Below are 20,595 nucleotides of genomic sequence, written 5' to 3'. Positions count from 1 at the left end.
AATGCAGCTTAACGAAGGCTATGTTCAAAGTGTTCCTTGATCCTGATACTTAAATGGTTAAGCCAAGCTACTCCGACGGGAAGACAGATGCTTCATTTGAAAATGTGCCTCGTTTCCTTTGTGTAAAAGCACCACCTCACACAGGAAAATACACGCAAATACTACACACTTCTAATAATGGATAAGTTAATCAGCAAAAAAAAGTGTGGAGGAAAACCAGACTGAACAGAAAATGTTTTTATATTTTACTAGGTAAGGAAAACGTCACAGTTGTAAAATGTATCTACTCTGCGTGCTGTGAGTTGCATATAACTTCACACTCCTACTAAATGGAGCCTCATGTTAGCTAAGATGATTATATGCGGTTTATTCTCTTGCAGACATTCAGCAATGAATAATATAAGATGAACAATTTTAAATGCATACTTTCATGGAGTTGTAGCTTAGCTGCTTTGTTCACATAATTTACAAAAATGTGAAAATAATCCCACTGCCCTGAGCATCTTATTTTGTGCACTTCAGTTGCAACAGCAGTAGCCTTGTAAAGTATATTGAATTCCATAGTAGGAAGAGCCATGCAAAACAGCCACTTAAGAGTTCTCCACAACATAAATTAATAACTTAAACCTCACAGCTCTGATATATGCAGAGATCACACTGATTCCTCAGGACTGAATTCTGCAGCAATCCCCATAGACAGTTCACAGAGCCTGCTGGAATTTTACTAGAGTTGAGATATTCCAAAGCACATCCCATCTCAAAATAAACAGAAGTAGTAAAATAATAACACTTTGAACAAAATTTTAACCTCCTTTTTCCCCCCCTTATTAGATGGTAACACTCTTGTTTTTGCTGGAAAAATAGCTTAACAATAAAGAATGTCAGTTCAGGTTTACATCTCTGCAGGTACAGGGTCCAGAGCTCACACGGCGCTATTGCAGTTTACGTACAATGATCACACGGGTGTGAAATCTATTCATCTGAAAAGGAACCAGCCCTACCCCACTGAAATCACAGACTCAGTTGCTATTATATCCTTAAGCACCTTAAACATAGGTAACAAAAAGAGGAAACAAGTACCGTATTGTCCTGTTCTTTTCCAGAATCAAGCTGAAGAAACTTCAGCTTCTGTAACGTTGCCCTCATGTCATCAGCCTGGACAAGACCCTGGCAGGCACTGGAACAGGCTCTGTCCTGCAGCCCCAGGATCCTGCAGCCAACTGGCAACACGCAGCTGGCCTGGCCCACGCTCTGCGCCCCTTCCCATCGCCAGCCCTTCCTTTGCTTACAAGCTGCAGCACGGTCCTGCCCTAGAAATTTCCTGTGTCACGTGGCACTCAGAGCACCACTGGAAACTTCCTAATATCATGACTTGCACATATGGTAGCTTTGTATGATGCACACAGTGCTGCATTTTTATGAAGTGAATTGCAATTTTTTGTTTTGCGTTGTGCTGTTGAATATATTCATTCTTCTATCCTGAGAATGGAAAACTTTATCAATGATGTTCCCTCCCACACATGCTTTCACTTTGCTGTGATTTCTTATTGCTCGGGCTAGGTTGCACTGTCTTTCAATAACAGTAAAGCCGCAAAATGGCAATAAAGCATTTCTAAAGGCAGGATTCAAACACTGTCTACACCAATCTGAAAAGACACTTTTCCTGCTATTCAGTTAACTCTTCATTCAGAAGTTTGCAGTTTCAGGTTTCATTCTAAACTGCATTCCACATGGAGTTACTCTAAGCCAGTTCAGTCTGACTGCTAAAAACACACTGAAAATCATTTGTGAAATACGACATACAACACAGAGACATAAAACACAGCAACAGGATTTATCCTTGTTGAGCTTTTGCTGTTTTGATAAAGCTGAATCGCTTCAAAGGGCTCGGGATACATTGCTGGAAGATACGGCTGCACATTTCTGCCACATGTGCTGACTGCACTTCCGCTCCTCTGCAGGAACAATGGGAGCCTTAAGACGCTGAATCAGCTCCCCCCCAAACCACAAATCCACATGGACAAAACGGATTTGCTCAGAACAGGTCGTTTTAACCATTTCTTATGATGGGGAGAGCTAGGATAGCATCACTATAAGATAGCTGGAGTAGGTAAAATTAAGGAAACACATACACATTTTCAGGAATAAAGCTCAAAATGTGTGGCATCCTACTTAAAAAAAATACAGTTAGAATAAAATAATTATGGGTTGATTATGCCATTTCCTCCCTCCCGTGCATTACCAGTACCAACTAGTAATTCTGATGTTCCAGAAAAGCCTGCATGCACCTGGCTAGATGTGCCAGACATCAGGACTTCTCCCAGACAGTCATACCCTACAACAACACTGGAACACCACAAGTTCAGTCACCACTGCAGCCTGTGAATCTGAGCTCACAAGTCTGATTGCATTCACATGCTCAGAGAACCTCAGAAGTTATCAGAGCAGGGTCAGATAAATTCTTAGTCTTCTGTTGGTTTCAATCATAATTGGTTTGCAATTTAAGCTAGCTTTAATTCATTTTATCTGCTTCTAAAATGCAAAAAAGCTGCAACATTAAAGCCAAAGAGTTAAATGACTCTTCAATATAATCATATAGGTTACATTATCTCTTTGCATACCCGTGTCAACCCCCATACACGTGCTTTGATTTCACTCACAAGCAAGCTCAGATTGAACTCAGTAGAAGTGCCTTCTGTTTTCCTTCTTTGATGTCCCTGGAAACATTTCCAACTCTTGCTAACACAACTTGCTTGTGGATACTCTATTAAAACACCAAAACTGTAAAGCTTGCACTGAAACAAAACAGAACAGCTTCAATTTAAAGGAAAACTGGAAGCATGTCTTTTCTACGGTACTCTGCCTACCTGATCAGTGCTCACTGAAAACCTACCAGCAAAAGAGAAACCTGCACATAAACAATGGACACACAGTGCTGTTTGCTGCCTGCCAGTTGTAACCAGTTCACTATGGAGTCAGTAACTTACATGGAAATGATACTCTGAAGTCCTGCAAGTTTCTAGAAGTCATACTCTGTGAGGGCCTGGTGTCCAGATAGAAGCATGATATAATCAAGCTCAGAATATGACAGAGCTAAGTTTTTTTTACACCCATCAGATATCCTGCTGTGGGGAACTGGGACATCCCAGAGTATCAACCAACACCAAATACTGCCCCAAGGAGTACATCTTATTTTTTAACTCTAATACTGAAGAATACATGGTATTTTCTTATCAATTCCATCAACACCGCTACTTCAGTTCCAGAGGCACTTTAACATATTGCCGGTTCCTGTGCTTGCTCACAACACAGCAAAACAGCGACTTGTTTCATGTATGGAGATCCTAAATGGAACTCTGACAGTGCAATCTGGAAAAAGAAAGTGAAGTGGGAATCACAGCAGTGAAATTTTTCTCTAAAGCCAACCAGGCTGTGATTTCAGCCAGTCTTAGATTAAGCCATCAGTAGCTTTAAGATAAGGTGATGAATTCTACAGCTGGTGGGAAATAAAAGCAGGAGAGGGTTGAACCATCACAGCCAGCATAGCATCTTTCATTTCCTCGGGTCAGCCACTAAGTGGCACTTGAACACCTCGACTTAAGCTACGATGAGCCTGCAAACTTGTGTCTGGTGGGAAAAAAAAGTTATCCACTATGGGAACTCAACTGCTGCCTCTCCTAAATCCCAGTCTGGAAATCAAAGCATCTGAGTATTCTGAACGATGCATGAAGCCAGGAAAACAAAAGCATCTTCAAGGCCTTGGTCAGATTAAAGAGGAACTGACTTCTCAGCATAACTTATACATGTCAGAGCAGGCTTTGAACAGTGCAGAGAAGAAGCAGCACCAAATGGAATTCTGCTTCTAAGACTTCAGTGTATTACTGCTTCCTAGACATATGTCAGAATTTCATTTGATTTGAAATCAAAGGAGAGAACCCAATTTTTCTACTAGTGATGCTGAATTGCCAATGCTAATCATCCCAAGCATGCTAATGTATTGTACTGGTTTTCTCTTGGTTTGGTTTTGAAGGTGGTTCTGTCTACCAAAATTTCCCAAAAGGAAACCACAGAAATTGGACATCAAGTACCTTCATGCTCAGCTTCTTTACTGCAAGTATTTCTTGTCATCTTTAATAGAATTAGCCTGACATTAAAGCACATATTTTCAGTATCAAAGATTCAGAAGTAAGACTCACCTACAGTTTACTTTTAGTCTCTCAAAGAAACACTTCTATTTTAGTTAGACACATTTTAAGACATACAACATACCTCCAGATATTAGCTGAAAGCTAATGCTAGTTACTTCCTGCATTTCTACTGTATGGGGCCTGCAAAAATCTCAGATTAGCCCAGAGATGGATTTCATCTTATTCTCTCTTACTGTCAAAGTCCAGTAAAGTCTGATGATAAGTACAACATATAAGGAAAAAAACAACTCAGCAAGTTACTCTATATTATGGTTACAAATATTAACATTTTAAAGCTTATTCTGCTTGTTATGTATGTGTGAAACTGGATTGTTTGTTTGTATGCTAGATAGGACTGAAAGAAGAGGCTTGGAGACAAAAGCATTCAATCAGTTATACAGAAGGATCAAACTCTGCCTAATGGAAGAGTCAGCAGTGAGGCTGTTTTTACAGTCAGCAATGCATCTCAATCATTGTCACTGGGAAAAGTGGGGGGAGGGTGGGAAAGAAAGGAGAAGCAAGCATCAATCAGTAGTTTCACACAAAGCACAAACCAAGTATAAACTGACATTATCCACTCAATCCTTGTGTCACATCATCAGCGCTCAACCTTTGGGGCTGACACCCATATCCATGTAAGCCTGTATTTGTCCAGCCGCACAAATCATTCTCTAGGAAAATATTTCCCACAGCCCTTCCCATAACTTGACGTCCATAGAGAGGGTAAAATAACAGAAATATAGAACAACCGCGTCTATACCAGGCAAGGGAAAGCACTGATTTTAAGATAGCTATTTGTTACTGTTATTCACTTTGACGTATAACGGGGTGGGAGACTGTGCTGCTAAAGTAAATACAGCAGTTATATACGCCTGCTCTGTGTTGGTTTTCTGCCCCACTACAGTCAAAGAGGCCACATCTGATGACCCTGAGAGCTCAGCATAAATGTCAGCTTCATGCAGGCAAAACTCTAACTGAAAAGCTGATTGCATGGAAAATAGGAGCTACTTTAAAGAGATGGTTTGCTTAGTATCATTATTTATTAATTGACATATTTGTATTTCAATATGTATGGTTTTAATTTCTCCATTAAGGCCATTACAGAATCAAAAACAAATTGAATGAGCACGTTGAAGTGAACTAAAACTTTTATTTCTAGTAATCTCTAACACAGAACCCAGTTCTACAACCTAATTCATGCAGAAGACCTCAAGTCCATCTAGATAGATCACATTGACCCACATGACAGATATGGCCTTTGTTTTCTCACGTGTTTGAAAAAGCATTTCCCTACACATTTAAAGACTTTATCTTTCACTATAGAGTGAAATGACATTGTCCTCCATGTGCTACCGTATTACATGCCATGACAAAGTATTAAACAAGACTGGCTCTTTATGCAAAATGTTCTTTGCTAAAGAAGTTCCAGCTTTCCCTCTAAAATACACCTTCTGTCCTTAACCTGCACCATCGCTGCACAACGTACCACAGAATTAATTTTAAGACACTACAACATGCGTGAAGTTCCTTATGGCCATCAACTAATTAGATGAAAAATTAAGAACTGTATTTTGATTACAGATTTTCTGACTTGCATTTGGCAGCCAGTAAGGCAGCATTCTTACCAATGTCCTCGATTCTTGAAATAACTTTAATAACCCACAGCAATGAGTAACTACAGGAAATACAATGGGTTTACTTTATGATTAGTTATTCCTCTTTGTAGCAGCATGCATTCAGTCTACTACACAAACAATGTTGACGTGAATCAAACAGTATTTTTCTGAACTCTTAATTCTGTATATACAACCAAGGTTTCAAGAGTCATCCTTACTTTGGCTCAGGCACGGTAATGTACTACATGTATTTGCCCAGAGCTTTTTGCTGGCTGCTGTCTAGTTTTAAGCTGTAGGCTTGCACTACTACTTGCTCTTACTTGGTACGTGTTACATCCAACACCTTTGCAGTAGGCAGACTTTGTACAGGACAGCAAAGAGAGCTGTATATTTCACTGTTAGATTTTGTTATTGTTAGCACTTGTGAAGCTGGAGAATCAAACACAGTGTTGGAGTAACACACGGATACTCACAGTCCCTCAGCTTGAAGGTTTACATTGTTCTTTGACTACTGTGTGGATTTAAAAACCATCACACTTTCAAATCATCTTCTACGATAAGCTTACTTCAGGATTTTCAAACAAATCTGAATACTGCAGCATCACTATGACTATGCTATATTAATAGCAGGACTAGGGGAAATGGATCCAAGTTGAAGGAGGGAAGATTTAGGTTGGATGTTAGGGGGAAGTTCTTTACTAGGAGAGTGGTTAGGCCCTGGAACAGGCTGCCCAGGGAGGTTGTGGATGCCCCGTCCTTGGAGGTGTTCAAGGCCAGGTTGGACGGGACCCTGGGCAACCTGATCTAGTAAAGGTGTATGTTTGGTGGCCCTGCTAGGCAAGGGGGTTGGAACTACATGATCCTTGAGGTCCCTTCCAACCCGGGTCATTCTATGATTCTATGACTCTTACAAAGTTTTGGAAGTTGTTCACAGAGGTTAACTTATTTCTTGGTAACAGTATTTCTCAGCAAAGCAGTAAGAAATATTCCAGCTGACAAAAACATAATACATCAAATACAGGAGGAATACCATAAAGCCAATCCCAGAATGAGGTTAAAGTGACAAAATTGGTGAAATTATCTCATTCACCTCAAGGTACAGTTGAAACCCTTTTGGCTACTAGGGCACACTGCTGACTCATGTTCAACTTACCATCAACCAGAACTTCCAATTCCCTTCCACACTGCTGCTTTGCAGCCTCTCATCCTCCAGGCTGTACACATAGCCAGGGTTGCTCCAGAGATGCAAAACCCAGCACTTGCTCTTGTAAATTCAATGCAGTGGGTAACTGTCCATGCCTTGTCCAGTCAAGAAATCTCTGCAAAGCTCCGCTACCCGGAGGGAGTCAACATCTCCTCCCAGTTTAGTGTCACCCACAAACTTAATATACCTCTAGGTCCTGTATGTGAGTCATTGACGACCACATGAAAGAGAACTGACCCTGCAGAGCCCCAGCAGTGATTGATCACAAGCCTGATGCACATCCATTTACCATAAACATTTTTGCTCAACCTGTCAGTCAACTGTTCACCCATCACACTGTGTTTTTGTTACCAGCACACAGATTGTTCCCATGCTCTGGACTGTGTCCTCCCAGAGCAAGGCTACTTCATCTTTGGGCTCACTGGGCTGGTGCACAGCGACTTCCTCCCACTCAGTGCCAGCAGAACAAACTTTAAGGCCAGTTACTCTTTAAGAGCCAAGGGCCCATGTTACCTACAGAGGCTAAATAAGGGTGCAAGCCTGCCTTCCTTCCTCCTAGCCCTTCTTTGAAACCACCATGAAAAGTAACAACGATTCCTGCTGCACACTTGAAACCTTCAGAGTACCTTTCAGTGCTGTGCTGAATTTCCACCATCTGCTAGGGAAAGTACCAGGAAAAAAAATATCCCTAATTACTTTATGTTCTCACTTTAATTTCTAAGTCACATCAACTTGAATTTTGACAAAGTATGTAAGGTGATCTAACAAGGTACATTGAGCTGGTTTGGAGCAGAAAGAAATGCTGGTTTTGCACAAGGTATGCAGGACTTAGCCTACAATTTAGCAGACTGAGTTCAAATTCTCAATGCTATTGCAATTTCTGTTAATCCTAGTTACAAATTTTCCACTTACTGGCACAATGGATCTGGCCCATTAACAAAAAAAAGGACAGAGAATAGCCTTGTGCCCCAACCTCAAGCACAGAAACCAGTGCCTCAGTGCCCAGCAGCAAACAAGCTCAGTCTCCCTCTTCCTGCACAAATGCTCTAATCACTGGTTACATGGCTGCTTTGTGCTCAGTGTCCTCATATCAGTCACAAGAGACATAGGAGCCTGCCAAGCAGACACACAACTAGTGTTGAACCACTGTCTTTCCAAGATAGACTTGATTCTAGGAATTTCCACTAACAGGATAACCAGGAACTCGTACTGATGATAAACTTAAACATAAATGAAAGCTTATAGGTGGGTTACAAACACTGCACTTTTGTAGTCTCAGTTTCTCTGTATCCCATTCGCCATTTTGTAAGACACAGACAACAGTTCTCCTTCAAGTGAAGTGGAAGTTTCTGAAGATAACTCCACTGCGACCCTCCAGGACATTTGTATATCATGGGTTAAAGCTCCCACTGCCTTTACTGGGTTTTATAAACTACCAACATCAAAACTTGCAGCAGAAGGAATGGTGAGTAGTGAAAAGCCATCACAGACCTGTTGTTTATTAATTTAGCCTCAGTTCCACTGTTTTGTATATTTGCTACAATTTCCAACAGAAAGAGTGATGGAACAATAAATAATCTCAGCTAAAAGAGAGAGCACAGGGCAGATCAAGTGACACACAAACTTCCAATGCACTTCAGTTGAGAACAGTGTGACCTGATACAGAATACACTACAGTACTGAAATCACGTTAAGAGTTTTTAGTAGTAATTCTGTAGCAGAAATTTCTGCATGATTTAGCAGATTGAGGAATCTGCAATAAAATAGAGCAAACCATTTGATTAATATCATCTTCCCTGCTGAGACATTAACTCTGACTTTAAGTCAGGAAATGGCAATAGTATTGCACAAACAACTTGCTCCATGCAGCAATCAGAAGTGGAGGCTATGGGAAATCATACAGTATGTTGGAACCAGGAGATCTTGAAGGACCCTTCCATCCCAAGCCATTCTGTGATTCTATTTTGCAGAAAACACTGGCAAATGTAGTGACATTTCTAGCTCAGCTAAACTCTTCTAAGTCTCTCCAGATTCTGATAAGTCATCATAAAGGCTTGGACTATTACTGTCTGGGACAGGGTCACTGGCTGTCAAAGACCCAGAGAGCAGAGCGAGTTTACATACATAAATCCTCTCAACAGACCCCAGGCACTGAGTTGGCTCACTTGGCCCCGCTCACAGTTACACTCTTGGCTCACATTAAGTGTAAAGCCTGCTTACTTCGTGAGAGCAGCCAGAGCATAGCTGGCTGCTGCATTACATATGATACTCTATTAAGATTTACAGAGCTAAACTTTGACCCACTTTATATGCCAGCCTATATATGTGCACAGGTACCTATTCCATTCTTCTATTCTGTTTTTAATCCCCCCCTTCTGTTTCTCACTTGCATTTCTCCAGTTAGCACATGGGAGATGGGCGAGATTTCCTAAACAAAAAAAGCACCGGCATCTTAATAGCACTTCACAGTTACGAAGGTTACATCAGAAAACAAAAGAAGAAGAAATAAAGGATAAAGAAAAGTACATGTGAATAAGAGGGTAAAAACAGACATATGAAGCTCTGAGCTGCCCTGAAGTAATCTTAGTTACTCTGTTTTGTTTCAGTCGATTTTAATGCTTCCCCCGCCCCCCCCCCCCCCAAAAAAAAAAAAAAAAAAGAACCATTAAAGACTCATTAAACAGTAATAAACAAAATACCTCAATCTTTACAATCATCTTGCCTGAATTAATTTAAGAAAGGGAAACGGTCCTATTAAGAAATGAGATACTTAGTGAGGTCCTATATTTAAGTCTAATGCAAAAACAAGTTGCATAAGAATCCTAAGCTAAGCCTCACAACAACTGCTTTGGAGTTCACAGGGCCTTTGCAATTCCTTTTATAGATGAATAATGTGAAGTTCACTCACAACTTCAGCTCTGTGCAGCCTCACAGTGAGCTAAGCCTTGATTATCCAAAACCAGCTTCTCCAGAACATAATCAGCTCACAAACAACATGTAACAAAGCACACTGCATTCCAGGTAATACAACCTAATCTACTTGAGCACATAAGCTATTGTAAAGCATAGAAGTAGGTGAAGGTTGTTTAAGAAGTCATAGCTATTAAAGCAATCGGTGCACACAAAGGCAAAAAGAATCAGACAAAAGTGGAGATTACTGTTGTGACCAAGTAGCTCAACAGCAGGACAAGGGTTGTATTTTAATATGTACAATGGTATAAGGATACAGAGCTCATCTGTGACAGGATAGATGTGGTACAAGGGAAATCCACACAAACGGTGCCATCAACTTTTAGAGCAAGCTTTGGGCTCAAGTGGGATCCTTCATCTGCTACACCCACACAGGCACTGTCACCCTCATGGCAACATTCCTGCAGCTGACAGAAGCCCAGCTCCTGGGCCAAAAGTTCTCCCTTGTTTTATGGCACTGCATAAGGAAGGTTTAGAAGAAGCAAGCAGACACACACATCTTATGCATCCGTGATCTTAAGTCACAGGCAGAATTTCTCTATATAACAAAACAGTTTCATCCAGTGCTCTCCAACTATAGCATTAACAGTTCTGATAAACACAAATATGCATATAGGTTGTTATGACAACACTTGCATGCAGGCTGTAGAAAGAGCAAGGGAGAATGAAGCTTAATCTTTTAAAAAATCTGAAATAGATGTTTTACACACCTTCATTCTCTAGTTATCAATCATTGATATTCTCACAGAAATATTCCCTCCTACAAGACTACAGACTTCAACAAGGATGTGGAGCACCTGGAGTGGGTCTAAAGGAGGGCCACTAAGATGAGCAGAGGGCTGGAACACTTGTCCTATGAAGAAAGGCTGAGGGAACTGGGCTTGTTTAGCTTGGAAAAGAAGAGGCTCTGGGGAGACCTCATTGTAACCTTATTTGAACCTTATTGTAACCATATTTGAAATGTAGAAACAGGAGGGGGAGTGGCTGTTTACAAGGGTGGATAGCAATGGTACAGGGGGAATGGTTTTAAACTGAGACAGGAGATTTAGGTTAGATATTAGGAGGAAGTTTTTCACTCAGAGGGTGGTGATGCACTGCAACAGGTTGCCCAAGGAGGTTGTGGATGTTGTTGTGTTCAACAACAACAATGCACTCTTATGATTAAGGTACTGTTCTACAAGCATGTATTTACTGGAGAAGTAGCTTTTCCTTCAGCTTCCATCACCATTACTCAACACAGCATGCAGAATTCCCACCTATGACCTATTCATAGCCCTCACAAGTTCCCCACAGGCAATATAATTGATTCCAGCTCTACACCTGAGCACCTGCAAAGAATACGCATTAACACCTCAGCCCCATCATCAGGCAGAAATTACTCAAGCAAGAGGCACCACCAAATCTTCACAAGATGAGGGTGAAAGCATAAAAAACAAAACAAAAAAGCACGGAACCCACCCACCCACAAAAAAACCACTTTATGAAAGTGTACCAGAGTCCAGATCTCATAGGCATAGATCTGCTTAGATAGGGGAACCCTAATTCATAAGAGAAGCTATCTGGAGGCAGTAAAGCCCTTCCTTTTAGTATAAGTGGAATGGAATGATCCCTATAAGCATATGCTTGTGCACAAGCAAAGTGCCAAGAAACAGTTTGTCAGGAACATTTCTTCCATCCTTCCCTTTTTACTGCTGTATCAGCCCAGAAATTGAGCTGTATAATGTCATGATGATGAAATGGAAACAATTATACAGGATCCGAGAGTGAAGACTAATTATACAATAGGGCACTGCCAGCTCTCTCACTCCTCAAGAAAAGTAGGACAAAGAATTCCTAGCAAAGAATCCTGACTTTCTTTAGTCTTAATTACCTGTCTACCAATGTCTTCTCTAAAGAGGATGATATGTAGGTAGTGAAGCAACAATGAATCTGACAGCACTGTGTTCATATTATGTAATGATTTTCCTGGATACATTCCCTCCGCTCCATCAGTTCTGGATTTTAGGAATATATTACTCAGCAAAAAATAAATCTCCCACTAACAAAATGTTTTCCTATTATATAGTAAGATAATCTCTCAGTAATCAAGTATGTACTCTACCTCAATATGTACATATAAAGTAATACAGGTCATCTGCAATGCCCATGGTTGCCCATTTACCATTCCAGTTTTCTGCACATTCTGTCACCTCCAGTGGAATTTCTGTCTGAATAAAGTTCAAGTTTCTAGTCCTCCTTTTCAACAGCCCTCACTGCTTAATCTTTTACTCAGCTGCCTTCATTTTCGTCTTTTTAGTCCACTTCTCCTACAGACATCCTTCTGCTCTCTTGCATTCAACTTACCCTGACATGTGGATATACTCAGAACTTATTTGCAAGTCACACCTTCTACTTCAGATCCAGTATCATCTGACCAAGAGAACTCCATGTAAAATATAACCCTACTACAAAGATCTGTAGCTTTTGCAGTTTACAATATTATAAGGAGTACCCTGCTGGTTTGTAGTAGAAATAGATGGAGTGTGATTATCACAAAAGTTCAGATGCTCAGGATCATTGGATAAAAAGTTATCAGCATACAAATTCTGTGACCAAACCTGTCTGGCCTTCTGCTCCAGCTCTGTAGAAGAGAGACAAAGAATATATATTCAACATTTTTGTTCACTCTGGACTCTAAAAGGAATATGACCCTGACAATGCAGACTAGGTTTGTAAGATTGCTTTCAGTCTTCAGAGGGGATGTTAAGAGAACTCAGGAGCAAGGCTGCCAGCACAGGAGTCTGCTCAGTCACACAGGCTGCAAAGGTCCAGTTTCTAAAATTTCTTTCTTCTGAAGCAGAATGTGAGCTCAGCAACATAGTGCTGAAGTCTTCATCCCAACTCACATTTAGCAAACAGCTCCCTTGATCTGCAACACATGCATACAGTTCACTATTGTCCATTCAGCTCGCTATCTGCTAAACAGGTAACATCAGCGCACACCTCTTCATAAATGTATAAACATCAATTAGCTACAAGATATAATACACAGGGCAGAGTAACATCACCACATAGAGCATAAGGAGCTTGCACAACGCTGGATTAAACAGAAATTACACAGAAAAGAAAAAGCAGGGTTTCACTCTAGGAGGTAAGAACACTTGGCATTTCCACTATCCTCTTGTCAAGCACAGGTCTACAAATGCTGCTTAGGTGCCTACCTCCAAGTTAACCTGGCTTGCATCAACAGTCAACAAAACTCACTTCTGGCAACCAAGACAAGTTAGGAAATGAGAACTGAGGTGGAAGGTAGTTTTTTAAAGGACAGACAGCTACATGAATTTGAAGCTAGGTAGTTAAAATAGGCATCCAAAAATTGTGGAGGTTGTTTCTAAAACCAAGTAGACATAGCTGCAAATTTAACTATACCCTTATTATGTTCACTTCAGCTTCAAGCAGGTGCAGGACTCTGATCAAACTTGAGGAAAAAAGTACTTTTTTTCATTCTTTTGTTGCAAAAGGAAACACATTGAAGCAATTGGTGTTGCAATCTAACCATAATCCTGTAAAACCACAAGTCACAAAATGAAATGCATGGGCAAACTGCAAAATGTATTGACAGGCTTCCAATCAGCGTCAAGTCCCAAAAGACCTATTCCTTACTTCTACTTGCTTATACACGTACGTTTGGTATTCTACATTCTAACTTGACGTGGTTTCTCAGTTGAATGATTATGATTTATGACATACTTTCCTTCTAATTTACTGGAGCCGTTTGTTTTTTTTTTCCCGGAGACATTTAACTAAAGCTCTTTCTTTGTGTTTTGACCTCTAAGCTTGAGACATGTATTTGGAACCGTATAATGTTTTGCTCTCAGACAGGCTGGCATAAATCCTGCATGCAGTATACATTCACATAACTCCTCCAAGGTTCTTCAGCAGGACATTTCTGAGGAAAGCATGTAGCAGGATGCTGTTTTCCAACATAAGCACTGGTCTACGTTTAAGAGGTGAAGGACGTGTCACTATTTCACCTGCAGTAGATCAACCTATTACAATAACCTTGTGCCAGTCTTACTAATTCAGAGAGTTACTATCTCATATTACTCTCAAGCAGAAGCAGCAGCTATCGTCTGTTTTTAATGCTGCAGACTCTTCAGCAAGTGAGCAATTTGCATGCAGACCAAGGCAAGTTTCACCCACAGCATGAGACTCGCACACACAACTCCCATCTTGCAATGTGCAGCAGCAAGCACATGCTTCAGACCCATGGCACTGTGCAGTGGCCTCTCTTCTGTTTTCTGACACTACATGGATGATACAGCTGGGAAAGAGGCTTCCACAGTGTCTTGCAGTTCAAGGTATGCTATGTATGGGGCTATGGCCCATTCCTTATATCTTCTGGGAAAGGAAGCACCTCTTTCCCAGCCACACAGGTCTCAATTTATGAAAAGAGAAATTTGAGAGGTCTGACCATAAGCTTAGATAAAGTTCACAATGGCTTGAGGGTGAAACTCTAGCCCCAGTGACATCAGCAGAAAAACTCACTGACACAGAAGCCAAGATTTCAGCACATATCCCAAAGTAGAGTGCTTTCTAAGCCAACAAAATTCAGGTTCTGATCCCGTAGATTTACACACCTTTCACTTCACATACTAAGCAGTTCTAATTCAGCAGAACCATTAACATCAAATAAAGTGAAGCATTTCTGTGAGTTTTAGAGAGATAAAATCTTTAATTATAATGCAGCCCTAAAGTCTTACAGTACGGCGAGAAGTCTCAAACAGTACAAAAGCAAATCTATTTTAGAAGTAGTGTCAAGTCCTCCTCCACATTTACATTTTTCTATAAGGCCCTTGATAATAGAACAAGAATGAATTATTAAATTTAAGTTGATTTGGAGTGTTTGATGGTGTTTGTTTTCTTTTTTTTTTTCCTTTTTTACTTACTTTTGTTTGATCATCAGCTTTGAACACATAGCAGGTACTTTGCTGATTTGCTGCTCCATCTTTTATCAGGCAAGCAAAGTAGCTTGGATCATGGCTGTTGTGAATCAGTTTGTGGACATGCTGTGGCTTGTATTCAAACAGACCAGAACAAATCAAAGGATCCCACTGTTGATTTTTCCCTGTGTCTGGTTCACACCGCAAACTTGATGGTGAAACATAAAGCCGGATTTGACTGACACCAAGTTCTTCTTTGGAAGACTTTGTACTACTGAGAGCCCGGATCTCTGCCACAATCCAAGGCAGCATGGACATAGTGGTTAGGGAATGCACAGGCAGGGAACCGACAAGCTGAAGGGTGAAGCTTGCTGAGAAATCACCAGCTGCTTGATATTTCTTAGCTTTGAATGTTATTGGCTCCATTTTACAATCCTTTAGGTAACCAGGACTAAATTCACCAGTATGTCAGTTCCATGGAATGGCAATATTTGGATGGCTCCTTTTATTAAGGAGCTGCAGAAATCTGGAAGGAAAAGAGAAAGTTATATTGGTACTGCAACTCTATTAAAAACTAAACCATCAGTAACAGAAATATTTAACAGATTAACATCAGAAGAAACATACCAATCATTCACCATGCCCTACATGGCACACTTCTTGTACCCTGGACATTACAGTTTCAGGTCTAACACACACAATAGTACTTAATATATTGCTTGGAAAACATATCAGTCCTGATTCAAAAGTTGTTCTTGTAACTCCTGTTGAATTATCTACTGAGTACCTAAACTCAAGAATACACCTTCTTTCTAGCCTGCTTCTGCTTCATGAGCAGGCTGACATGGATCACATCAGCCTATTTCAATCCTATTATCACAGAAAGAACTGATTACATCGTAACCTTCACAGCATTTGAAGTCATTGTTTGCTGAGACATACATTCAAAAGCATTAAAATAAAAGATTATTTTTCTTATTCATAGGTGTGTAAGGTTGAATTTGGCCCCTTACATGGGGTTGCTCACTTGAGTACAGTTTGCCAAATGGTCACATACTGGGACAAACTAGACCTCTCTCTTTAATTAACACCACAAAAACCATCTGAAAAACCTAACAGCACTCAGCTGACCCATTACAGATAAACCCGGCACAGACAAGCAACAATCCTCAGAGATCCCACTAAAAAAAGCAACAACAGAAACATTACCACCACCACCCAACCAGGGGATGATTCACCATTCATGACTGCACTTTAAGGGCTTGTTGACTGGACAGAAATATTTGATGTCTGCCACATTGCTTTTGTATCATTTTCATTTCTTAAAATATCAAGCAGAACCAAGTTACACATAACCCTGTTATAACCCAGTTACTCTTAGCAAGTATGAATATTACACATTGATCATTTTAACAGCAAAATCCAGTGATAGCACCTATCTACCAATTCAGTTCTACAAAATACAGTCCATGAAAACATACAGCTTGGCATCTGTTGTACCACCGTGTTTTAACTCTTCATTAATTGAATCTGGTGTCAGCTGTTGCATTATTCTGCGTGACACTGATGAGAAGCTGACAGGCCTATAATTGCCTACATCTAAATACCATGACACGAGCTTACCCTCAGCCTCCTGAAAGTTTTTAATAGGTCTTTCTTGGGAAACAACATGAGCAGTCCCAAGAACTCCTGACAAAACATCTCATCATTATATTTGAACAAGTATTAATAAATGGCATCTGTTTAATGTGGCAACACTATTTTTGGTCTTTGCTCATCTACAAAGACGATCAAAAATAGCAGCATTTTTTCTCGTTAGCCTTCATTAAACTCAGCCCTTTATTTGTCCTTGCAAAAATGTTTCCCAACTGAGTTTCTGGAAGTGCTTTGCACTGTTGAAAATAAAAAAAAAATAATTAGGATTTAAAAGTAAATAAATTGAAGAGAATTTCAATATAAGAATTCATTTTCAACTAACCGTATACTTATAACTAACTTGCAAGACCCAAACACGATAAAATGGTTCTGCAGTAACTGGCAAACTGTAAAACATGACCTGCAGAAAACAGCCATGCGTTAGGGTAGTTCTGCTTCTTTGGAACATTTGCATCTTCTGTATGACAGCACTAGCAGTCACAAGGATGCCAAATCCAGCAGGAAGACCCAACCATGCCGGTACGTAAAGACAGTGTTTGAAAAAAACATCATTCGTGGCAATCTAAACACATTGACTAGTTTTTAAAGAAAGCTTTCTTATAAGCTTCAGCGAGGGTGGGTGCATGTGTGGCTTGTGTTTGACAAGCAAACAAATAACTATCTTTCATAAGATGACTACAAATGCATCATATGGATAGCTGCTTCAATAATCATTTTTCCACCTTATCAGTGTAATTACTAAACACCGTTATCACTGTAGCTTTGCACGTCAGAAATCAAAGAAACTTCACTTCCTCTTTGACACTCCATTACGAACGTGTCCTCCTTAACTGTAACAAGGAAATACAGTTCAGCAACTTGCAAGGAAGGCTGGATTCATTCACGACCATAACCACGTATAATCTAGAACACATGGAAATTGAGCTGACAGATCTTAGTGTTCTCATTATTTAGTAACATCCATAATAATCTGAGGATAGCAAAGCCAAAGAAAGCCCCATTCTCCCTTGAAAACAGGAGCAGCAAACAGTTGAACAGATGATGACCCATCAGTCACATCCTATTTGTAACTGTATTTCTCAATGCAATTAATTGCAAAAACAAAACAAAACAAAAGCTATGTGGTTAAAAACACAAACCAACCTGGGTAATTCTAAGTCATCTTCATTTAAGTCAACTTTTCAAGGAAGAGAAGTTTCATTGGGAGTCCTACCACACTGCTTTATCCAGACCTATGAGGCACCACAGCCTCAAACAGGAGTAAAGATCACAACATAATACATCATTTTGAGTGCCAACTGTATGGACTGATCATGCTTTGCTTTTTCTTTAAAGAAGTCAATATTCTGTCATACTTAAATAAACACTGTACTGCTGGAAAGTATTTAAGACAAATGCAAAGCTTCTCGGCATTCATCTCTTCTTAAAGAAAATAATCATCTTTCAAAGTGGAGAATATAAATACTCCAGTCTCTGCATTTGTTATTTCTAAAGAAAAACAGTTCATACTAAAATCAAAACAGTTAACTGGAAGTTAGAAGGCTGTATTTTCTAACACTGAGGGGCTAAGAGTGCAGCTTCTCAGAGTACAAATTCACCATCAAGAGTTCTCCATACCTAACCCAAAGCTTTCTGTACATCACTGTTCTGCATATGCCACCTCCCTTTTCCCTGTCATTTACGCCTCACTGCCTCCTGCAGACATCTGGATCTTAACTTACATGCCAATGCCAGCAAGAAAATCTTAACGATTGCACATTAGCTTCTGTAACATCTTTTCAGTTTACATCAAGGACTAGGTAGTAACTTGAGTATTTGTGTACATGCTTAACTTAGACCTATACTTCTGTTCACCCTAGTGGACCTATTGCTAGCCATAAGAGCCTGAAGACATTCAAGGCCAGGCTGGATGTGGCTCTGGGCAGCCTGGTCTAATGGTTGGTGACCCTGCACATAGCAAGGTAGTTGAAACTAGATGATCATTGTAGTCCTTTTCAACCCAGGCCATTCTATGATTCCATGATAAAACAAAGCACACATTATGAGCAAAGAGTGGCTGTGCATTGGGCCAGTCTCTGCCCTTGGCTCTGCTACTCATCACTGCAGCACTTTCATCCTCTGTCTGCTACCACCCAGCTCATCCACTCCAAACCTTGGCTCTGCAGGTGCCTTTGCTATCTGTACCAGTAAAGAAGACTCACATAGTTCACATTTTCCTCTCAGGTGTCTGAGAGACTAACTCACAGACAGCTTCTTCAAAGCTTATTTCTCCAGCCACGTTCCCACAGCTGGAAGAGCTCTGCAAGGCTCTGCTCCACATCCCTGCAGCTCTCCTCCCAGTGCTTGCTGGGATGGTTCCTCTTGCTCTTCTCTATCACAGTCTGTTGCAGTTCAGCACCTCTTCTGCCCCTTGCACTCACTGCTGAGAAGTGCATGGCATCACCTTGATTAGTACTCCCCTGCCAGCTCCAAGAAGTCTTAATATTCTCCAAACTATACTTTAATGTTGTCAGTACTGAACCTGCTTTGGTACAGCTGTAGGTGCTCCATCAGAATGAAACCAGCCAGGCAAAGTGCAGCACAAAACAGTGGGTATTGGATGGTCTCCACATTAGTTGGCAGTATTTATCATTCAGACTCTTTAACTGTAATGTCTCTGAACAAAAGACATTGAAGTACATTAATATAAACAAAAGCAGCAGAACAACAAAACAGATTTTATATATTGCATGTTGGATCTAGAATTGCCAGCCTCAGCAGTAATTTTATCAGGTATCACTGAGTTCTTCTAACAAACCCTGCAAAGACATTCTAATAAATCTAACCACACCACACAAACTAGGAGCCACTAGACTTATCCACTAACAGGAAAGATACACACGGGACATAGATGTGCTCTATGTCCCCAGCTTTTCCTTCACTGCTACCAACCTGACTGCTTTTCTTCACAAGCAAGGAGCAGGCTCAGATAGCATGTGACACAATGCTGACTGGCATATACTAGAAAATCTGATACATATACAGGCAGCTTTGAGATGGAGTCAGGCTACTACAGAAAACAAGGCAAAAAGGGCACAGAGACAGTCTTAAACCAAGAGCACACACACACATCAAGAAAAGCAGTAGCTGCTGTAGTGGTAAGGAGCTATCCTTCATGCCTTGTTTCTTCTGGACTAGACTAAATTCACTACAAAGACACAGCCAGAAGTTTCAGACTCTCGGTCAGCACAGACAACTGCTGATCAAAGCCATCCTTTGCTTTCCACAACTTTCCTCCTCGTCCCCCCCAGGGGCATCTGAAGTACCAAGACCCACAGCAGAACCAGTGAGTCACAAGGCACGTAGGGCAAGGCAGCAGGCAGGACATCTGCACGCCAGTGATAAAATGAGGAGTGTGGTTTGCGAGCTGCTGAACTGCAAGACCCAGCTTCCCCAACTTCAGGCTTCATCCAAGAGACAATCATTCAGTTACTACACACCAAGTTGCTGATAGCATTGCTTCTTCCCAGGGGTCTGCTTCCTTTTTCCCTTGAAGAAGCCAACAAGCACTTCCAACTACAGAGCAAGGTCTTGTGAAGAACAGCTGGTCTGAAAGAACACAGATTAGTTCAGCTCTTCCCTGCCCAGCATTAATGCTGAACATGACCGACAAATGGAGCCAAAGGCACTGGTACTGGCTGCACTTCACCACTGATTATTTTAGCAGAAATATCATCCTAGTCAGGGATTATGAGGAGCCCTGGCCTGCAGCCAGAACACTGGAAAGCAAGCCAGAGCAAAATACCACTCCTTTCCCTCCGTCTGATCCCTGACCGAGATTTACATTGGCTTCCCTCACACTGACAGATTTCTCTATCCTCCTAGCAGGAAAGGCAGGAGAATACAAACGAGAATATATATTGGGTACATCGTGATGTGGTCGCTGCTGAGAAGAGGTCCTCTTCGTTTCATCAACATGCATGAAAAGAAACTCTTCTCCAGTGTTACAGTACAGCATCCCTTAAATCACACTGTGGGGCAGCAAGCCTCAGGCCTCATCG

At 40.8% G+C, this 20,595-nt stretch overlaps 1 protein-coding gene across 8 annotated transcripts in view; it reads right to left on the bottom strand.

The window, feature by feature from the left end:
* TBC1D1 (TBC1 domain family member 1) overlaps positions 1 to 20,595 on the bottom strand; it is a 93,413-nt gene that overhangs the window by 70,946 nt on the left and 1,872 nt on the right. For 7 of the 8 annotated variants that reach the window (XM_072334781.1, XM_072334778.1, XM_072334783.1 and 4 more), the window contains exon 2: positions 14,906 to 15,425. In XM_072334781.1, the coding sequence (XP_072190882.1) occupies positions 14,906 to 15,325 (420 nt within the window). In that variant the 5' untranslated portion in view covers positions 15,326 to 15,425. Of the gene's footprint in view, positions 1 to 1,080; positions 1,253 to 14,905; positions 15,426 to 20,595 lie in introns of those variants that run through there. The other variant, XM_072334786.1, reaches the window with a different exon arrangement.

The sequence above is a fragment of the Excalfactoria chinensis genome, chromosome 4 (genome assembly GCF_039878825.1).
Source record: "Excalfactoria chinensis isolate bCotChi1 chromosome 4, bCotChi1.hap2, whole genome shotgun sequence".
NCBI classification, from domain to species: domain Eukaryota; kingdom Metazoa; phylum Chordata; class Aves; order Galliformes; family Phasianidae; genus Excalfactoria; species Excalfactoria chinensis.
Note: the sequence above shows the minus strand (reverse complement) of the source record. Positions and strands in the feature narration are given on the sequence as shown.